At 37.4% G+C, this 22842-nt stretch overlaps 1 protein-coding gene across 1 annotated transcript; it reads left to right on the top strand.

Moving 5' to 3' along the window:
- Nucleotides 1–2399: 2399 nt before the first annotated feature.
- LOC146452419 (uncharacterized) lies at nucleotides 2400–21070 on the top strand (the record flags this gene model as incomplete). The annotated part of the gene is made up of 19 exons (XM_085098043.1): nucleotides 2400–2577; nucleotides 4497–4669; nucleotides 5521–5701; nucleotides 8388–8566; nucleotides 9739–10061; nucleotides 10849–10911; nucleotides 11493–11670; nucleotides 12864–12986; nucleotides 13371–13446; nucleotides 14158–14269; nucleotides 14386–14438; nucleotides 15045–15171; nucleotides 15526–15632; nucleotides 16979–17081; nucleotides 17829–17979; nucleotides 18461–18545; nucleotides 19009–19075; nucleotides 19783–19992; nucleotides 20530–21070. Coding segments are annotated over 19 exons (2768 nt in total), but the record flags the coding sequence as incomplete, so codon positions are not given.
- Between the last annotated feature and the right edge of the window lie 1772 nt (nucleotides 21071–22842).

The raw sequence follows: 22842 nt of genomic DNA, 5'->3' as shown, positions 1-22842 counted from the left end.
CACCGCAATTGCTAAGGTCGCATGTGGATAGAGGGTACTGTAATTTACAAAACTTTGCTCACTCCTGTGATCAAAGATCGCTTTTTGTGTCTCCTGAGGATCCCTGCGTTAGACCACAGAGTTATGGCAGTTGCCCTGTTGCTATGGTTACTGTAGAGTTGTGATAAGGATGCTGCTTCCATGATATTCATATCGTAGAGTCGAACGAGTTCACTCCGACTGGACGTACTTTTTACCATACGCTGTCTCCGACACTCCAATTATTTCGTGGCTGTTGAAAAAAACAAATCTCACTTTGGATTTAACTTCGATAAGTACAACCTCAAGGCCTTATAGCCATCGTTTGGGTCTACTGCTTCCGGCGTACATTCGGGCGTATTCTTCGTTGCTGGGAACGTCAGAAACTCCACTGGAATGAAATTTTTTTTGTAGCCTCCTCATGCACCATAGTCACGTAGTTTCGACAGTTGGTCAACTTCAAACTTGAAAATGGTCACTATGAGCTGTCTGTGTCCCTGCCGACTTCAGAATGTCTTCTAGAAAAGAAGAAAACCACGTGGAATCATATATTTCGTAGACGAGCGACAGGGTTGCTCAGTGCAAGAACCTGTGATGATTTCAGCCACACCAAATTTTCATCCTTAGTTGCCGTCTTGTCTTTTACGGTTTCTTTTCCCTAGCACTTCATGGTAACAACTTGTGCATTCAGTATCAGAGTTGTTTGATCTTTTAAACCTTATTAGGTCGGATAAGATCCTTAGGCCTTTGTTTAATGGCTGTGCATTCAACAGTTACTGTCTTTCCACGGACTGACGGAAGCCGAGGGGTGTAGATAATCTGTAGACCTCTCTTCATTTATTCCTGGCCTCTGCGTTAAATCCAGGAACGATTGTATCAAGTTACCCAAATTTCATTTGTTGTAGTGGTGTTCTATTTTCCTCTCGGTGCATGAAACTTAATTCACAGAGAAGAAAAGTAAATACTATTTTAGCTTATAGACAATGCATGAGTGTTATTTTTAACCGTGTTTGAATAAATCCCTTGGGTTAAATACAAGCTGTTAAGTACTGTCCTTGTTATTGTTGTTGTTCAGTAATCAGTCAAATAGCAGGGGATATTGTTTCTCCTCGTATTGTTTAGTTTTAATAATTTTATGTTACTGACTCTGTATTTAAGCAGTAATAGTTTCCTTTGAATGTTGCACTCGGCTCAATTTCTGTTAAAGTTCAAAATGAGCCGTGCGTATGTTAATTAAATATACCATGATGACTCCAATGAGATAGATTAGAAAGGGAATTAAGAGAAGCACGCATTTTCATGGAAGTTTCAGAATATTTTCTGCTTTTGAAATACCAATGCCATTATCTGAAAAACTTTATATTAAAGAAATTAAAGTGTATTCTTTTCAAAGTGGAATACGATTGAAGACAGACAAATAGAAAAAAAAATGGATGTTAAGCGGGGAGAATATTTCTGAAATCTATAATTCTCTCTGAATTGAGTCGCGTTGCCCATAAGTATCGTTTTGCTAAAAGTGGACATACAATTCTTTTTCCTTTCCAGACAAAAGATGTGTATTCTAGATATCAATGTTGCCATCGGATAACACATAACAGCATAACTAATGGTTGTTTAGCAACTTCTGGTGTATGTTCCCTGCGTGATGTTTCAGCTTGTGCCAGTGACTCTTTAAATAATAGTTCTCCCTTCTTTCAAAATCCTTTACAGCCTCTACGTTAAACAAGGGACTGAGAATGTACTGAATACCCTGGTCTCCACTCTTGTTGGATAAAGCAATTAATATTGACAGGATACATATGTCATGTCATGTCATGTCATGTCAATTAGTAGCTCCTGTTTTGAAGTCATTAAACTTTTACAAATTCCTCTCGAAGTTTCGCCTATCTTTCGTCTTACGTTTGCATATGATTTCAAAACATACTGTTTCATCCATTAATCATGGATTGGCGACCAAAATCTCAGTAACAAAATGTTAGCATTAGTTACGGCACTGCGCAATCGGCTTAAGAGAGAGAGTATAGAGTTTACAGGTGTCTGAATCTTCTTGTATTTGATTTACAAAAATCTAAATTTAACTTATTTGAAAACAGTTTACTTCCCGATTGCCGACGTAAATCTGTCTCCTTAAAGGTAAAACTATTGCATGTCTCTTTCATATTAAAGCATATAATTAATCCTTTATTGACCAAACTTCACCGGACACTGAGTTAATTGGAAATTGGTGTCCAGCTATCTTAACCTCACGCTTGGTTAATAACCCAAGTATATGATATAAAAAATTAATAACATACAAAAAAAATATAAAAAATCAATAAAATACAAAAAAACAAGTAATAAATAAATAACCCACATATATGACATATATGTATTTCTTTAAGGCCTTCAAGTTTGCGATTCTGTAAACTATAACACAAGTTCCAACACAACTGAGGGTGAACAAGTGCAAGAAAAATGTGCTGAGTCCGGACGTCACGGGGCTCGAATCAATACCTCCTTTAGTCTTTTTGCAGTGAAAAAAGTCATCAATGACAGGGAAAGTTACTGGACTGGACTAAGGTAACATTTATAGATTAATCACTTACCTATATTATGGAAATGCTTTAAATGGTGAAGTTACATTGTCTTGACTTTTTTTAAAAAATACCTATAACTGTGAAATGTCTCATCAATATATTTTAAATCCATCTTAAAATATTGATAGCGACCTACACTTGGTAATTTCTAGCATGCAGACGGAATCGCGAAATTATATCGACACAGAAAACAAAATTACAAATACACACAGAGGGAATTATTTGGACTTCTTTTTAGAACACACACACGGGTAGCAACACCCTGAAGCAGGACTTCGAGACAATTTATCCGAAGAAGCTCAATAAAGCATGGAATATCGATATTGGGATGACAAACGGTATAGATAACTATACGAATGCTAACTTGCCATTCCTTGACAAGCATATTGATAAATGACAGAACATATTTCTGATTTATTTAACGTAACTTATCTAGGTCCTCCGCGTCGTTGATCTTGATGGCTCTAGCTCCTCTTGAGAGTTGTTAAAAATATGTCCCTGTCCATGGTCCATTAACAATGGTGAGACGGCTTTTACTTCTTAGTTTACGGACCTTCCCCAAAAGCTCTTTTCTCTATGACGTAAGATTTTCATTGATATAGAGGCTGTGCGATTTTTCTTCTAGTCCCGGTAGAATGCTGGAGAGGTCAGTATCCCGCAACTCAAACCGGGCCTGAAGCTCCTGCTTCTTTCCATGGGTAGTAAACTGTTCAATTATTGGTTTTATCCCAAACGATTTCCTGTAAAGGCGGTGAATAATGCCTTTGTATATCCACGTCGAATTTTGTTCCAATTGAAGTGAACAAATCAGGCAAATTTTTGTCCTTCCTTTCGGAACGCCATGGACCTCAATGTTGTACTTTCTGGTGCATTATTCTAAAGAATCTTGCTGCAGTTCAAGGTCTTATACTTTATCCTCCAGATGGTCGATGTACGGCTCTCCATAATTTGCAAGAATAAACATATATAAATTGAAACATAAAATTTCCGATAAACATTAAAGAAAAAGTGCTGTAAACTGTAAACCGTAAATTTCGGTTTTAGTACAAGCTCACACCATTGCTCTAAAAGAAGCCATCTTTAATCTTCTACACGAACACGACGCTTACAAATTAGGTCAATTAGCTAATCACGCATTGCACTTGCAGTGCATGCAGGTTTACCTGGGAAAAAAGATCGATCCTTTCAATCCACGAGTGGGTTTGCTTGGGGAACTTTCAATCTATTTCATTACCTGAAAAATAAATAAATAAAATGAAAATTTACTTAACCAAATTTTCCCAAGATAAACTCGGTTGGACGGAAAATGGCATTTTCCCTCGGGAAGCTTCATATTTACCCAGGTAAAGTTCCTCGTGCAACTACAGGTAATATCAAACGCAACTATTTCAATTAACAACTTTTTGGCAGGTACTCCCATAGCTATACTTCTTAAGGATATTGAGCCATCCTCTCTGCCGTATGTCGAACTATCCTCCAGTGAAAAATAGGACAAATAAAGTTTTTTGTCCAATTCAGGGGACGAATTATTATCGTAAAACAACACTGGGTCTTGGCACACGAGCATAACTAGTAAGATCGTTTCCTTTCTACTGTTTATCAGTGGCTATTGAGTCACCATTTTGATTGAATTGAAGTCCTTGAAACATACCGATAGACGGTTTCAGCTGGAACAACACCAACATCCCAAAATAAGGAGTATTTAAGGCCATCTGGGTTCGGAAAAAGCGCTAAAGGAAATTTAGTTTTACGCTACATAACATTTGTCTTTGTCTGGCTGTATTCGCCAAGGCATGCGAGAAAGGGTAACACTAAATTGATCGGTAGTTATGTTGCATGGATATTGTTGCATCCTTTAATGGCCAAGAACTGATAACCAAATATTTCTTATTGCATTTATAGCTTGCACCTTGAACATGGATTTTGCTGGGACCTCAATAAAAGTCTGCCCGCCGCCTTTAATGAAAGCATTTTACAGGATGTATGGTTTTGCTTTTTGGTTAAAAAGAATAAACCGAAATTGATAACAGAAAGATGCAATAAACAATTGACCGCGCGTTACATCTGCGAAAATAGTGAGTTTCTTCAAGTGATAGTTAAATAAGTAAACTGCATAATGTTAAAAAACTCAGAAATGGCGAAACTGAATATGAAGTAAGAGATTAGGACTCCCTTGAATCATTAGAAGAAAAGCCATCAAGGAAGCTATTCTTCAGAGGAAGAGGTTTTTGTGAACACACACCTATTTATTGATTCATTGTTTTCGTGCATACAAACGTAACTTGTTTCATGTAGATTCGTGCAAGTTACAATTACGTTACTGCATTTATATTAAATAAGCTGCAACCCGCAAATAGACTAGGCTACTCGTGGCAGGTTACTAGTTAGGATGATAACAAGGTAGCGGAAAGTGAATAAAAACAGGAGTTGGTAGGATCAAGTGCTACATTTCAGCAAATGAAAAAAATAACAAAATGTAATAAAAGAAGACAGAAACCGTCAATGTCATGAGCAGTCCACTCGGAAGTATGGCAAGCAGATTGGGTCATGTGTCCTCTAGTTTGCTCATAGACGTAATTGTACCATGAGTAACGTTTTTGACGAAAATGTTTTGACTAGTTTAGACTTGCAGTTCGGTAGCATCCAAGAAAACTTTGACGTTTTGAGGCAGGAATAATTTAGTATGCGCCTTCATGCCTCTTCTTCTGTGGATACATAATTATCAACGAAAATTATCAAGGCCGAGATTTGTGTTATCTGCCGAAGCCGAATGCTGAGAATGATAACAGAAACAAATCTGCATAAAAACAGCTCGAGAAACAATTAATTAAATGTTCTTTTACAACTCTATCCTTCATTTCAATTAAGAAGAACGTATACCTTTGCGATAATTACAATGGGTTACATGTTTTGTTTTGTTCTTTAGCATCGTCGTCAACGCCTGCAATCAAGTATGAGGTAATCGATGAAAGAGTTGATGGGATGCACATAGTCGAGAAGTGTCAAGCCCAGGGCAAAAGATTGGCGCGGATCACTGACAGCGATACTCTTTGCGAGATAAAAGAGATCATCCAAGACAATGAACAGAAATACTGGACTGGTCTGAGGTTAGATAGGCCGATCCAATACATTATAAATATTTCGTCCCGTTCTCTTTAAAATTGTTATCATTCTAACGGTTATAGCACGAAAAAAGTACCTTTTGCATGAAAAGAGGTTCAGGGCCTTGACGTTTCATTTCCAAAGTCACTTTCAATTAACTGTCATATTTTTAAAAAAGAACTATTAATGGTAACAATTAACTGCTATATTAATATTTCCTCTCCCTCTGTCTTCCTCTAGACTTTACTGTAGCCTTTGAACCATGTTTCTTTTGTAAGCATTGTAACTGTCGTTAATTTATTTTTGGTTTTAGTTTATATCTGTATCTTTCTTATATTACATGTTTTGTAACTAATTTAATTATTATATCGTCCTCTCTTGTAACTAGCTTCCTGAGAGAATTTGTCTAGATGATCTCAACAGAAAAAGGCTTAAACTTCGAACGATGTACACGTGTGAAAATAGAAAACAGTGCCAAATATAGTTTTAACTGTTATTTAAAGGATCACCAAGTTTGGAGTGCGCTCAAGAAGCTAGAGTTGTTCTCGGCTATGCCTCGAGCATCTTGTACTCTTACGTATCTCTCGTGCACTCCAAACCAACCGCCGTCTTCATATCTCGATGAACGCACAATGACGTACGCACCAATTGTTAATTATCACCTCTGCTGAAATGTTTCTCGCTACTAAACTCATCTGTATGATTAAATTTAAGAACCTAAAATATATTTTACAAGTTTGAATAGTACATATTTGTTTTTCGTTCTGCTAAGGATTTTAACTCAGTCATGATTTTTAAAACTCGTGTTTTAGAATTCTATAGATCACAAGCTTTTTAATTGCTTTTAAAGTTAGGCCCGGTTCATACGTCGAACTTTACATGAGCCGAACCAAATACCTATTAAGTTCGACTCAAATAATTAAGTTCGGCAGTTGATTCAGACGTCGAGCCTAACTGAGGTCGAACTTAATTAAAGCTTAAGTGAGAAAGTAGATTTTCGTGGTGAGCGGCTCTTGTTTTTACTCAACAAGATTCAAAATGGCGGGAAAGATGAATTCTGACATGGAAGAGCTTGTTTGGCAAAATAACAAAGACAGGCCAAACACGGCTCCTACTGGTCGAGATAGGAAGAATATGACCTTCAAAGCTAATTTGCTCTTACGAGTACGTCTTTCAAAGATCTCCCTTTTCAGTACGAAAGTAAGGAAGGGTCTTTGTAGATCTCCCTTAGCAGAGGCAGAATTTCTATTAAGTGTCATTTACCAGGAGCCATAATCAGGGATGGAGAAGGTAACGAGATGCCATTTTGACTTGTGGGCCTGTCCCCATATGTTGTACCAAAAAAGTCTATTTTTCAGAAAAAAATTACGCCATACGCGCGTGCGTGCACGCGTGTTAACGGCCAGGATCGCGCGTGGAGAAATTAAAATTTTTTTCTACCCGTTGAAAATGGCGTCCAAATTTTAAAATTCTGCCAGGGAATATCTCCTCAGTGCCCACATTTCAGGAATTAGACTCTCACAAAGAAAAGGTAACAATTGAAAGAAGACGGGAAAAGTTGGAATAAGCGGCCTGTTGATCACATGACTCTCACAGTATAGTCAAAAAGGCGCCAAAACGGTGGCGCTGCGTGCGTTGCTACTGTTGAATGAATGAAAAAAGCTTACACTCTACGGACATGTACTCAGACAGGTAAGGACTTTTTTATCTTTAGTGGATTTTTTCCCTGCTGCTGTCCATATTAGATAGAAGCCCCACGCAAATTTGCGTGTATTCACGCGGGTTTATGACGTGAGGGGGGGGGGGGAATTTTTTCTAAAAATAGATTTTTTTTGGTACAACTCATGGGGACACGTGGACCCCACGCTTACGGTCTCCATCCCTGATGATGGCTCCTGTATTTACTCATCTGAATTGTTTTAGGTTAGGCACAGAAGGGCGATATTCCATAACAAACCTCAAAATGTTTTTGCGGGTTTTAAGTTTGTTTTGTAGTGCCGACATTCTTTCGCGGAGGTTGACTTCTGAAAGAGTTTTATTATAAAGTTATCGAGGTAACCTCTGTTGCGTAATCTCTGTTTGAATAGAGTTATGTTTTCTTCAAATGTTGTTTTTAAAGATTTTGTTCTGAGAAGTCTTGACGCTTCGCCTTTGATATAGCCTGTATTGGAAAGTTTCTGTCGGTTTGAAGTGCGTGTGCACTTCAAGAATAGATTCTTTTTTTTTTAATCTTTCGCATCTCAGACAAGTATATTCAGTTGTTTCGAAACAAGAAGAACAAGCACATTCCTCTTTTCCCGCCATCTTGTTCAGAATGAAGTCCTTTGCGCACATGCCAAGTCGATGGAATGCAAAGACCTCTGGGATAGATCATTTATATAATTTATACGTAACGTATGCATTTGGTTCGGCACATGAAACGTTCGACGTCTGAATCGAAGTCGAACTTTTGCAGTTCTATTCGAGTGGCGCAGTCAAGTAGAACGGCGGATCGACCCAAATACAAATCTGTCGATCCTAACTGATTCATACGTCGATCTTTACATGCGCCGAACGAAATGATTAGGTTCGGCTCATGTAAAGTTCGACGTATGAACCGGGCCTTAGTGGCTGTATTTAGGCTTTTAAGGTTTTGTTAGGTTCTTTTCTTTTTTGCAGGGCCCTTATTTTTTTTTTCTAACCTTTTTTTAGCTGGCATTTTAAACATCAGTTTTGCTGGGACCAAAACGCTTCCGACAACACCAGTGTCGATCCGCTATTGGGCATTCTCCCTGACCGTTGGTTTTGCTATGTGGTTGATAAAGTGCCTGACAGTAAATTAAAGCCAAAAAAATGCGACAGTAAGGAGTTCAAATATATTTGCCAACAAGGTACGTATACGTAATTAATTATTTCAATAAGCAATTGTTTTTGTTGTTGTTTTTTTTTTTTTTTTTTACCGAGAGAGAGTCCCAAATCTGGAAATTTTGGCCGAACTTTTTTTCTTTGATAACGTGTGTACCGGGATAAGGTCGAGGTAAAGCAAAGAGACGAACAAGAGCAAATATCTATAAACGATAACCGACGAAGTGTGGTCGATAACATCTTGGAAAGAACAGCATTTTTTGTGCAAGTTATCAGATCGCAGGATTCAATCGATCTAAGCCACGCGAGAAGGAGAATAATAACAACATAAGATTTCAACAAACTGTATGAAAATTCGATTAATTGCCGAAAGTACCAGACAACCGTACTCTCCGATGAACTGAGAGCTCTGATACAAATGATGACAGAACTAGTTTTCTATAGCAAATACCAAGCTGGTAAATAGTGGTTTTCCCTCGCGTTGATTGGCTCTTCAAGTTCCGGATTGTATTTACTATTCAGTTCCTTGAAGCGATCTCGTGTTTCTGCGCAATTTGGCACAAATTGGATGGTTTGGACTGCATATCCACAAGAGACTCTCTTGATATCCACTTTGGTTAGCTAATGAAGGGTTAGTGAAGAGTGGTTGATTTTTATTCACCACATTCAACGTCCTGTTCTGCAAATAGTTAATCGAAAATAAATAAAATAAATCAACATTTTAACTTCAAGCCAATACAGTTCAACTTGCAACACTCGTGTGTCCAGAGAGAAACAATTTATTATACTACAGTTGTTAACAAAATTGAAACCGAGAGTTGTTTAAATTTGTGGTTCCCAAAACATAACTCACCCGTACCTTCACTCCACTCATTTTTTTTGTTTGTGTTTTAATAATTATATCGTATATTAGCTTTGCAGTTATCGTATTTGGCTTCTTATATATTCTATCATTCATCTGTTCCCTATCTATGATCTATTCCAATGTCTTGGGTTGCGACAAATCTCAATCCATTGCCACGGAACCAATGGGTTATTTCTGAATTGAAAAGACCTGTTGGAAAATTAACGCATGCGCAGATGTTTTTCACTAAATTTTGATTTGTTCCGTAAGCTAAATCGAACTATAAACCAGTACATTGCTCCGATCTAGTATTACGTTTACCCTAAACCCAAGTTTCGAATTGTTTTCACATAGATATCCTAACGTCGTCAGCATTAACAAAGTCAAGTTTTGAATTAACGACTGGTAACGCATTAAGAGGAACGGCTACAACAATGCTTACATCAACAACTGCAAGAATGACAACCAAAACACCATCGCCAACAGCAATTACGATCAGTCCTGGATTAACCGGACAATCATCAAGAAGTACGATGATTGATACCGTAGTCCTACCAAGCCGTATACTGACAACAGCCACGATTAGCGTAAACTCAGAGACGATAGCGTTAAATTCCGGTGATGTTAAACCTCCCGTCACAAAAGCTTCCAGCGAGAGCGAAAACACACTGAGCAAGGTAGAGTATTTTTTTCCAGTTTTACTTTACAGGCTACAACAACATATGGGCAGTCGTATTCAGGAATTGATCTGACCACAAAATTAATTCAGTATTTTGAGCTGTACTCCTATAAATAAGAAAGTACAGGTATATAGTCAAAGGTGCAGTTGTGCATCTTTTCGGTCTAAAATTGGGTCACAAACTTTGTCATGCATCTTGATCCTAAATGGAGAACTTTTTAATTGCACCTTGAGAGGGTAGCAACGGTTTAATCACATTCTGATATGCAGAGGCCATCAGCTAGGTATCTGACACGATTCACAAACGCAAGGGGTCAGAAATAATAGGGTACAGCAAACATGAAAGTACTTTACTCTAAATTAGGAGTGACTAAATTAGGCTCGTTACTTAGACTGCCCAACACAGGGGAGCAGGAGTCAAAATGAGGTTTGCTAAGAGCTCGATACAGTAATATCGCTGTTTCATCAGAAATGAAAGGCCTCGTTATTTTAACTTTGAAAATTACCTAAATTCTTGCGGATTAAAATTTAATATATCTATGAAATATTATCCTTTCAACCACTTTCTAAGGATTAATTACTCAATTAAGCCATGAATATGTAATAACGTGTCGTAGCATCTGCTAGCGGGCATCTACCCTGTTGAAAAACTGCACTTTCTCCGCTCCCTCTGCATTGTGATTAAGCTTCACATTGTATAACACATATATAGTGGAGTGTATTAGTTCATCTTCGAATCACCAAGTTCAAATTTCTTACTCACCGAATTTTGCTGTGCTTTGTAGCAGTTACATGATGCCATTGAAAAGATAAAAGCCCTCAACCCCAGGAGGAAAGATTCTTTGGAGGTAAGGATCACACAAAGTCAAGTACGCGAAAAGTGTTAAAATTGAAATATCACGGGGTTTTTGATATATTTTGTTAAAAACGATGAAATAAGATCTTCAATCAGCTGCCAAATAATTCTAGAATGACGAGAGGAAAGGAATCAACTCAATTCTTGAAAGGAACAACTCGTGATCTGTTTTAGCGCATTTTGGAAACAAAAATACGAGAACTTGAAAAACATTAGCCTAACATTTTTCAAGTTTCAATCCATACCGACCTACTCTGTCTCTGGCCGGAGGCATTAATCGACAGTTTCATTGCACTGGGGTGATAATTTATAGCAAACTTCTTAGCAATTATTTCGTTGTTTCTGCTGACAGACAAACGTTTTTGGGTTTTGAAATGACAGCAAATTTGCGTGATACTTTCCCTTTAAATTCGACTTTTGTAAACGCTAATTTACACGTAGCAATTTTTCGGCCCGACTGGTCCAGTTTAATCGCATGGGCCAAGAGGTGAAATGGGGCCTACAATCTTATAACTTAAAATGAATTCCGCAAGACAAAACTATGTTTTACTTTTGTTATCGCTATTTTCTCAGAATGCATCGAACACCATCAGTAATTTGTTCAAAGAATTGACAAAACAACAGCCGGAGGTCACAAGGAATGCCATCAATGCGTTGCTAGCCACACGGAGATTAGAATTATTTGCGCTCAAGTATGGAAGGATCCATTTCAAAGCAAAAGAACGCAAAATTACTTCCAAACAACACTACGGTGAGTGAAAGGAAATAACTGATTGCATTGCAATGACCAGAAGTGGGACCACTTATATTTCATCACACATTGAATTATTGAGATCGATAAAACAACGCAAACGGCTCTCTTATGGAGACTCGTGTATGTTGAACGCTTATACTTATCATTTACACCTGTAACTTGAACTTTTTTGTTTCGTCAAGTGCTAAGTATATCGATCTCCGTATATTATAAATTCAATTTATTGCAGTTGTTGTTCTTAGTTTTTTTTTTTAAATTCAGTACAGCGACTCTCACAATTAGTTAAGACCCCGATTGGCAAGTAATTTAGGAAGGATGCGAATTTAGTAGATTAAGGGATCATTAATTACGGCAATCCTTTAATTTGAGGGTAGGGTTGATTGAGAGAAAGAAATTACCAGCGCAAAGAATTTTTTTTTTTAAAGTTTCAGGAACCTAACCCTATCTACACCGGGATTTTGTTCGTTCAATAACACCGCGGCAATGAACAGTACGTCAAATTTCCTTTGAAGTCCTCAACGAGGAGTAATGACGTCATGGTACCTTATAATTACGTCATAACTGCCAAAATGGAGGCCATCCTGGATTTCTGAAATTCCCCAAAACTTCTTAAAAGCGCCAAAATTGAACGAAAAGCACAAAAAGGACTAATATGAGCTCAAAACACCAAAGTTACCGTTCTTTCTGTTTTATTTAAAATGAGATTTTCCGTTTTCTAAAAAAGGACGTCTCAAAAATTGGTTTCCAATAGCACTAATCATATACTTTGACGGATCAAAACTACCACCTAATTAATTTTTCAGTACAACAATAATGGTATCAAATAAACGCATTATCTTTGGTAGTTGAATCAACATTATAGGTTACCAAAAAAAACAGTATCACCATAATTAATTAGCGAAAACAACACGCCCTTTGCCGAATTATAATTAATTGTCTCAAGACAGATACCGTTACCACATGTATTTTTACAGGCAAGTCCTGTGGGAAGATTTGGAGTTCAGTTAGAGTAAACTGACTGAATCTGTTACGGCTGATGGAGCGAAGCAGCTTATGCCTTTTAAAGTAGTGTTCGTTAACTAACAGTTAAATGTAAATTGCAAATAAGTTGAGATTAGTGCATACTATCACAAACAAAAACTCTTTGCTCAAGTCAAAACACCATAAGTAACTTCCAATTACTCTTGCAGCAATGAAGATCCAGAAAATACCGGTGGATAACAAGGATGCGGTCGTTTTCTCTGTGAATGAAACGGAATATTCGGCTAAAGAAGGATGGGCGAGCATTTCCATACCTACGGGAACGTTCAAAGGTAAAGGTAGAGTACGACAGCTTTAGTTAGCAATTGTTCCATACACATTACCACAGTTTTACGTTTTGTTTATCTATTCGAAGCGATACTTCAAAACAGTGCGCATTGATTTTTCTAGCGAGTATGCTTGACTAAACGTGGCAAATCGAGGCACATAGAACTGACGAGTGGATAAGAATTACGTTCATCGCCGTTATAAAAAGCCCTGTTCCCACATGATCACTCTTATCACACAACCGGGAACCGGGCCTGTAAGTTTATTTTTAAAACAAATGGCACCAGTTGCTTAAAAAGAATTTGAGGTTTGACCAGACTATATTAGGGTGCGAACTTTTGTATCACGATGTTATGTTGCTAATTTCGTTTTTTCACGTTTTTCCTTAGATGCTGTCGTCGTTTGCATTGTTTATAATGGCATCAAGCAATGGGCGCCCGTTGACGAACATGTCGAATTAGATGGGTGGGTTCATTTCTTGTACATTTGCAGATAAATTTGGACAGACCTTGATTTCGGAAACTGAGAAACTCCAGGACATACAAGCAATCTCATATTTCTAGAGATGGTACTAATAGTTTAAAACCTTTCCCTGAAGTTTTCCCGTGTAATGGCCCTCCAAATAAAAATACTAAAGAGCGCTCCTTTATTGGGTCTGATTGCAGATTAATATTTAGTGGAAGCGTGAGATCTCTTCCAACGTGATCGTCAAAGTTACAAAGGATGAGGCTGCATCAATTGCTGTCCCCTTTATACACCTGAGATGTGGAAGCGCGGTGGTCTGGTACTGGTTATTGCGTCTGACGTTCCATTGGAAGATTGTATAATCAGTGGTTCGATTATAGATTAGTTGCTTCATTGCTGTGTTGTTGCACACAAGAGACTTTGGTTCACATTGCCTTTTGTCACCCAGGTGTATAATATGCGTAAGGACGACATACTGTTGGGGATGACCCTTTAATTGGCTAGCATCACATCCAAGGGGAAGTAGCAACACTCCTGGTTGCTTGATGCTATATAAATTGAAAAACACTCAGGCCGTGTGGGTCACATGTAAATCTTAGTGTAACGTTACTGTTTCTTTTTTAAGTCTGAGAAACAGTAAACGTTTGTCGATAATTTCGAATTGAATGTTTATTTACTTTTTTATTGATTCATGTATTTATTTTTAAACAGGAAAACGTTTGCAAACCTAGAGTTACGAAGCCGTATAATTGCAGGAAGAGTGGAACCTAAACTCACTGGTAACCTTAAAGGAAATGTGACAGTCTCCTTCAGATATGACACGGTAAGTTAAAAAAAACTTTAAAGTAGCAACTTTGAAGTTGCGCTTTGACAAACAACGAAAAACATGCACAACTTGGTACTTGCAAGTTTGAAATTTTGTTTTCTTAAAATTTCTAGGAATCAAAGGAGAAAGTGACGCCGCATTGTGTATTTTGGAACTTCTCAATCAAGTAAGATTACTGGATACAATACTGTCCAGACGGTGGATTTGTTAATTATGGCGTCGTTTTAGGCTATTTTATGACATATGTTATCGTCATGAAAACTTAATTACAGAGCTCGGAAAATGACGCAGCACGTCGGGCAAATCTGTTCAAATCACAACAAAATGTAAAAAAAATTCAATTAACTTATACTGTAAAAGCTCCCTCAAGCGCTCGGGGAGCTTATTATTTTTTTTTTCTTTTTTTTATGAGCGTATTAGAGAAGGGTGGGTTTCAAATTTCCAACCTTTTACAACATAAACAACTGAACCGTGCCACTAATAAAATGTCCATCACAAATTACGTTTTATCTTATAACAATGCTACTTCCAGATATTCAAGGCTACGTTTTCCAAAACGGGCTGCCGTGTTTAACAATACTACTCCCTAATATTGAAGTACTTCTCATGTGTTTTCTAGCATGGGGGCATGGGGGATTTATAGAGATTGTCGCATTAACAAAACATTAAAATCCCCCCCCCCCCCCCCCTCTCGTCTTCGGAAAAGGAAAAGAACGATGAGACAAAATTTACGTCTGTTTAGCGCTGAGTGTTTTTTTTCTCGTCGTTACAGGTCTGAATTGAACGGATCTTGGTCCAGTAAAGGATGCTCCTTGGTGAAAATAGTCAATAATGAAATCACCTGCTCCTGTGATCATCTAACTAACTTTGCGCTTCTTATGCAAGTTGGAGGAAACAAGGTTAATGCAAAAGTTGGTTGTTTTGGTTATTATCATCATTATCATTTTCATTTTCATTTTTCATTTTATTGAAACACTTTCAGAGTCGGTGCAGGTATAATACGAAAACACCGGCAGAAATGCGTTACACCTATGCATTAAAAGCTTCGTGAACAACATACTAACTAGCAACGTAACCTTCTGAAACATTTTCCATATTATGCCTATAATTTATTATATCTTTTATTTTGAGGCGTCCAACACCATTTAAGTCTTTCAAGTACACGAATTTACCAGCTATAACTGTATTTTTATTATTCCATGTAATTGTCTCTAATATACCACTGATGGTAGTGCGATTTATTTCTGTCATAGGAGGTACCTCCAAAACACAGATTGGCGTTGGAAGTCATCACTTACGTTGGTTGTGCCTTGTCACTTACAGGAGAAGTGCTTACTGTAATAACATATTGCGCCCTCATGTGAGTTCAATTAATGCATAATATACGAGATTTCACTTCTTAAAATACATAGAAACGTAACTTACAAGCACCTTGTTAAAAAGACTGCCGGAGCAAGTTTTGTTATATATATAGAGCCTTGTCAATTCGAACACTCAGTCATAGGCTACAGTTGAAGATGAAAACACATAATCATTTTTTTTTCTTTAAAGAGGTTGCCAACTTTTGCTACTGCGCATACGTTCTGCGCATTTCGGGTCCATTTCATGGCATCCTCGTTCCCAGAGCCTACGATCTTTTGGTCAGCGGTTGGATCGTAGGCCCTGGTAACAGCCGTTACCGGATGTCGTGAATTTCACGACATCCGGTAGCGCACGCTCAGTGTGATAAATTACCATTGCGCTTGCTCAGTATTATTATTGCTCAGTACTCCTCAGTATTAGGAAGTGAAGACAAATGCGCAGAAGCGTAGCATTTTTCACCTTATAGCGCATCAGGCTTTTGACAGCCAATGAAAACAAAGATATTTTTGGATGGACCCAGAGCCACTCGTTCAACAATTAAAGAAAAAAAACGTTGGGGCTCTGGGGACGAGAATGATTTCATGGCTATTTCATGATTGCTTAGATTTCAATAGCCGTTGCTAAGATCTGGGGTGCTTAACATTTACATGGAAAACCCGGAAATTCCAGTTGGAAAATCAAATGGTTCGCAACATTCCATTTGGAGTACTTTTGAAATTATGGGCTTCTGGTCAAAGTGATGCATTTGTATTACTCCTTTTGAGATTTACAGCTGATGTTCATACATTTTGCATGTTATCCATCTTCTGTTAAGACAAGCTTCATCATTTCGTATTTATGCCGTAAATTTTCATCCGCGTGGTTTGCGTAAATTGTAAGCACCCCTGGTCTTTTTTATGGTCATAAACTACGCAAAAATAACTTTGTATAGGGAGGTACCGCCCTTAAGAAGTGAGGCGATTGAAACTATTTCATGACTTTTTCATGGTCAAGAATGGCTAAGGAACAAACGGATAGCAACTGGAAACGGTGGGGCTGGTGTTTTCAAGTTATTCCTTTTTTAGCAAAGAAGGCCTACATTAGTGAAAAAAAGCTTGTTGACTCAGCCGCTTAATTCATACGGCCTCATTTTTACTGCACACCGCAAAATCATGGCTCGCATTTTTTCTCTCTCTCTTTTTTGGAGAAGGGGGATTTAACTAATTTACTGAGTTCAGTTAGCTACGAATTATTTTTGTCAACGAAACAAACAGCTCTACACCAAAATAATACTAGATCTCTAAATGGCTTTCATCTACATACTTCAGAGAAAAATAAGCCTATGTTTTTGTTTCTCTCATTCAGGAATTTAAAACAGGAGCAAATTCAAATACGCCTCAACCTCGTAGTTGCCATAGCGATCGCACAGATTACATTCCTTTCCGGAATTGATGCCACTGATGCAAAGGTAAGCCGTGTCAAGTCTGCAATTTTAGATCTTTGCTTTCATACTTCACGTTAGCAGCACTTTTCATCTCATTAAGGGGGCTTTTAAAAATAGTTTCTGACAAAATCCCTCGGCTTAAAAACAACAACAACAAGACTTAATTACCCCAATTAAAAAGTGCCTGCAGTTAACTCCGTCCAGACCGGACTTGTCGTTGTTGTTGTTGTTGTTGTTGTTGTCTTCTGATGCCGCAAGGAAAGGGAGGGCGGGAAGGTTGGGTTCCGCCACCTATCCTTGACTCCAAGAATATTTAAGCTGAAAAATAGTACGTCCAAAGATGTTTTCTTTGTGGTTCGCAACTGGTTGTAATGACGTTTAGCACGTCAGAGTAACGTCATAACCCCTTAAGGCGACCATCTTGGATTCTGCGTTTTGCTATAGTTTCAGAAACTCTCTGAAATTGACCGAAAAAGAAACCAAAACCAATAGATAAACAACAAAATGAGCTGAAAACACAAAAGGTTACTTGTAAGAATGGTAAATTTTCTTAAGTTAATAGGAATATTCCATTTCTGCTAACCCTGTCATTCAAAATTGGTTATCTTGGTACGACGTCAAATTATTTCCGGATAAATTTCTGACAAAGTGACCTTGTTTCATATTAAACTTTCAAAGTCGGCTGGTCAGAAAGCCCGTTCCCCTCATTTTTCGGCTCAGATACGGTCAATAAAGTAAGACTGAAAAAATATTCATTAATTCCTTCCACAGGGTGTATGCGTCTTCGTAGCAGCAGTAATCCATTTTTTCTATCTGGTTGGATTTGCCTGGATGTTGTGTGAAGGAATTTACTTGTATCTGATGGTGGTCAAAGTATTTAATACTGAGGTCAGAATGCGGCTATTTTATGCGGTTGCCTGGGGTAAGTGCTATGTAAATTATAAACCCTTTTAAGAAAAAGGAAAGGGCGTATTTTCTTATAAATTCACAAAAACGACAGTTTCGCAAAATTTAAAGGTTCCTCTGACATACTGAGTCGAAACTATACTGCTAAAAATTTAGCCTATGATAAAACATCGCCATGACGTAGATCTTGATTCAAAAATATGCTTCATTATAGTACATCAATTTTTACATTTCCATGCAGTCATAGAAATAGGAGTGGTAGTCTGAAATGTTAGCCGTCTCACCGTCGCCTCCCCCTAACCCAAAGAGGGACAGACAGTTGACATCTCAGAGCTAAGGCTCTAGCCGCCTCAGAGAATGAGACAATCGTAATTGTCTGAAATTCCAAGTAAGGGATTGATATGATTCTGTTAATGGCAATACAGGCTCCAGGGAATTCATCTTATTTAGTTTAAGTTCCTTGCTTACTCATTCTTATACCAATTTTCTCACGAAAGGACTTCCTGTTGTGATTGTGGTACTATCGATTGTGATTGCTTCCAGCCAAGATGGTGGCGTACATAGCTATGTGCATGGTGACTTGTGAGTGTTATTTTGTTTACCGACCTCAAGGAAAACATTTTTGAAAAGTTTCAAGTTTCAAATGAAAATGCTATCTCCGTTAATTACAAAGGGATATGCTATTTCTACGTTAGGTGAAACCTTATTATTGTTTAAACAATGAAACCCCAATGGAAATCGATAGTTGTGTAATGATATCTACAAGCACTTTCATAATGTTCGTGCAACTCACGGCGACAAAAATTCCTTTAGTTCTATATTTTAAGCACTACCTTGTTGAAAGCCGATGAACAGTTATTCGTGCCCTCCTCCCTGGCCCCAAAATGACTCTACCCAAATGTTTGTGCAAATACTTGTGGCTCAACATTTTCAGTTCTTTTATTCATACATTTATGGTCGTGTCTTATTTAAAAGTATCTGCACGTCTTTTTTGGTGTTTTTCCTGCAGCCAACACTCTTAATTTTCTTCTTTTTCTTTCTGTAGCTGCTGGGTTTCCTTCACTAATAACCTTGTCTGGACCTTTGTTACACCTGTTCTTGTAGTATGCCTGGTAAGAAATTCTACTCCGACACTAAGGAAATAAAAACATGCCGATTTATTTGATAAATATCGTTTCCCAATTTGAAACTATTTTGCATTATCAACACTTAAAAATGTAATCATCCTAGCGGCCCGATTTTGTCAAGAGAGCTTTTGTCAAGAGCCTTTGTGGTTCACATTATTATTCACAGAACGTTTCCAAACTAGTAAACGACCACACCACCTTATAGATCAGTGTTTTAAGTATACCGCCATTTTGTAGAATGCCAAGGTTTCGACTCGCGCGAGTCCTCGCTTTTCACAACCTCGACGCAAAACCATTACTACAACATTAGACCAAACTGTTAAAGTTGATTTGCTAAGTTCACAGCTAAAGTTCCTATGTCCACAATTCACAAGACCCTCCAAGATTGAAGCTTGGTGCAGTAGTGATTGCACTAAATGTTTATCACTCAGTTTTTTCTTGTTGTTGTTACGGATTTAATGCTTACCTCGTCACGTCTATGGGAAAAAGATTAAACACGAATGAAACCCTGAATTAAACCTATGACCTTCAGCACACCAATGAAACGCCATTACCAAACTACTAGGGGACTCGTACCACATTTACTAAGTTTAATATACGGTATGCACTGTCATAAGTCCACATAATCTGATACTTAGGTTCGACCCGTATAAATAGGGTCTTAACCTACTTTGTATAATTGCTATTCTCAGATTAACGGCGTGATTCTTGCTTGTGTGGTCCATGAAATTGTCAAGATGCAAAGCGATAAAATGTCTGGGATGGAAAGAATAAGACAAGGTGTCAAGGCATGCGTAGTTCTCTTCCCTCTTCTTGGAATGACCTGGGTTTTTGGAATTCTGAGCGTGACGGATGCTGGTCTTGTGTTTCAGTACATCTTTACCATTCTCAACTCGCTACAGGTACAGTAATTAACTTTCTCAGACAGCGCGAGTATAAATCGCTGAAATAATTTCGTTAAACCCTCAGAGGTTTTAACCAGTAAATAAAGTCATGCGTCTGTGACGTCAGTGGTAGTCATTAGAGAGGGGCTTTAGGGAAGGGGGTTGGTGCCTAATTACAGAATCTGACATCTAAACGTTAAGCTCACTAAAGAAATTAAGGCCCTTTGTAGATTGCCAGTTAATTAGATCGCAGAGTCCAACAAAACATCCGCAATATAGCAACAATCTATCAATGCCGCATAACGTATTTTCTGAAAGATGAACTTTCAGTTAGCGACACAGGCATGTTAGGTAAAGAAAATTCGAGTTCTCCAAACAGGGTTTGAACCTATGACCTTCCGATTACTAGCCCGGAAATCAATGCTCTACTACTGAGCTAAACTAGGTTCATGTCACATATATTCTGCATATTGCTAGGATTTAAATTTCAAAAAAGGTTAAAGCTTGAACATAACATCTCATCTCAACATATTTTCTGTTGTTCTTTTCCCTCAGGGTTTGTTTATGTTCATTCTTCACGTTCTGAGAAATAGCGACGTGCGCGCAGAATTTGACCGCAAAAAACAAAAGTGGAAAACATCGAGGAACCTTGCGTCTCCTCGCCCAACTCAACAACATCCAAGCGAAATTAAAACGTGGACAAACAAAGAGACAAAAAGCGACACATACGAGTTGGACCAGACACCAAAAGAAGCCACTTACCGGCCAGGAAGTGCTTACGACAATTCATTTGTTTTGCATAAGCAGAACGACATGATTCCTGTAGACATGTGATTGTCACGAGATTGTGGATGAAATGCACTGTTATAGTTCCTGAAAGTTGTAGCGGTCGAAAAAAAAGTCAATTTCAGTGTAGTTTATAACTAGTTATTACACTTATTATTATTATTATTATTATTATTATTATTATTATTATTATTATCATCATTATTATTATTATTATTATTATTATTATTATTATTACACACGAAACACTAGTTTCCCGTTCCTAACACGGATTTACTGTTTTGTTAATGATCGAAATGATACAAAACTTTCGCTTATTTATTTATTTATTTATATATTTGTTTGTTCATTTATTTATTTATTTATTCATTTATTTGTTTGTTTATGGTCTACGTCCTATTGAAGTATAAAATTTTGGAAAAAAAAAACGAAAAGGTTAGGCTTTTCTAAAAAAAACACTATTAGCATGCACACGGCTACGGCGTCTCTATTTTGAAAACACAGAAAGACGGTAGTAGGTATCTCACGAAAACACGACGGCAACGGCAACGAGGACGTCAGAAAACAATGTTTAATGAACAAAAACAACCGCTCTGCACTTGCGTTGAAAAATGTTAGCACATTTCTTTGACATTCTGTGCAAGTGACCAAATTCAAAGTTTTCACGAAATGTGAACAGACGAACTGAATTCCTCTTTCTCTTTATAGGTTTGAACGTCGTTGGAATTTAACAGTAGATCGGATAACGTAATATTATTATTTCCAAGTGAAATTCTCGTTGGCGTTGCCGTCAGGGCTTTAGTAAGTTCCCTAATCTCAGCTTCAGAACGTCAAAGCAGACGATTAATCGCTTTTTGTAGTTTTATAGAATGCACAAAGCGGTAACATCATTTCACATAACCTGTTCGAAGTTCAAGAAGGGACTGGAATCTAGTATGGCCCCAGAAACAGAGAGCTGAGCAAAGATCGAGCTCTTAAGATCTTTATTCGTTTACCCTTTTCGTTCATTGTGAAACTGGGTCATTTTGTCATGTTGTATTGATGGAAAAACAAGTTTTGGTAGTTTGAAGGCAAAGCCAGAAATGGCTAACGCAGTTCCATTCATAACAAGGCTAGCTGTTTCAAGTTCCTTACCATTCATTCATTGTCTAATTTTATCCCTGGAAACAAGGCTTATTTTCCCTTCTTGTTATGGTAATATTCATAAAATGTATCGTCGTTATAAAGGCCCATTCCTCCAGCCGACTCAACCACATAAGGAAGACTGGAACTGCCGCTTACATTAACGGAAACATATCTCATTTTGCTGTCGGATTGATTCACATATGTCGTTATGAGCCTTGTTTCGGGTAATGGGTTACATTCAACGAACCGTTGCGAATCATCATCTTGTACCATACATATAACAAGAGCATTTTCCATTTCTTGTCTGAATATAAATTTCGCTTAGTTAAAAGGAGCCTGTGGCTACAATAAGAAATTTCATTAACTTAAGACACAACTTCCGTTTAAGTACATTTAACTTTGTAAATCATAGACAGGTTTACGTAAGCAGGTAATTAAAGTAAGTACAAACAGTTAGGTTACCTTATGGCTGACATAGAATTATCCAAAACATTTTAAAATTAATTAAGAGACATAAAGACATAAAACGCGAACTATTGTGCTAGAATTACTCTGTAGGTTTATTTATTTAGGTTAGTAAAGTTAATAGGGAATGAACTCATTATTTAGGAGTATTTAAAAAACTTGTTGTAAACAAAGACATATAATCATTGTTTCATTATTTCTTATTAAGGTAGATATAATTAAATAAATTGAAGATCAATCAATTTCTGATAGACCCTATACGAAAATGGCATTCAAACCTCGTTCTTGATTTTAGAAATCAAAATTATATTAAAATGTCAGCCATTTCTCTATAAGGTCTATAATTGATATATAAACATAGTTAATTAAAATGTTAAACGTAGAACATGTATATGGCAGTTTTTTGTTTGTTTGATTTTTGTTGTTGTTGTTGTTGTTTGTTTGTTTGTTTTTGTTTTGTTTTGTTTTGTTTTGTTGTTATTGTTGTTTTCT

This window comes from Pavona decussata, unplaced genomic scaffold, assembly GCF_977016875.1.
Source record: "Pavona decussata unplaced genomic scaffold, jaPavDecu1.1 SCAFFOLD_371, whole genome shotgun sequence".
NCBI classification, from domain to species: Eukaryota; Metazoa; Cnidaria; class Anthozoa; order Scleractinia; family Agariciidae; genus Pavona; species Pavona decussata.
Note: the sequence above shows the minus strand (reverse complement) of the source record. Positions and strands in the feature narration are given on the sequence as shown.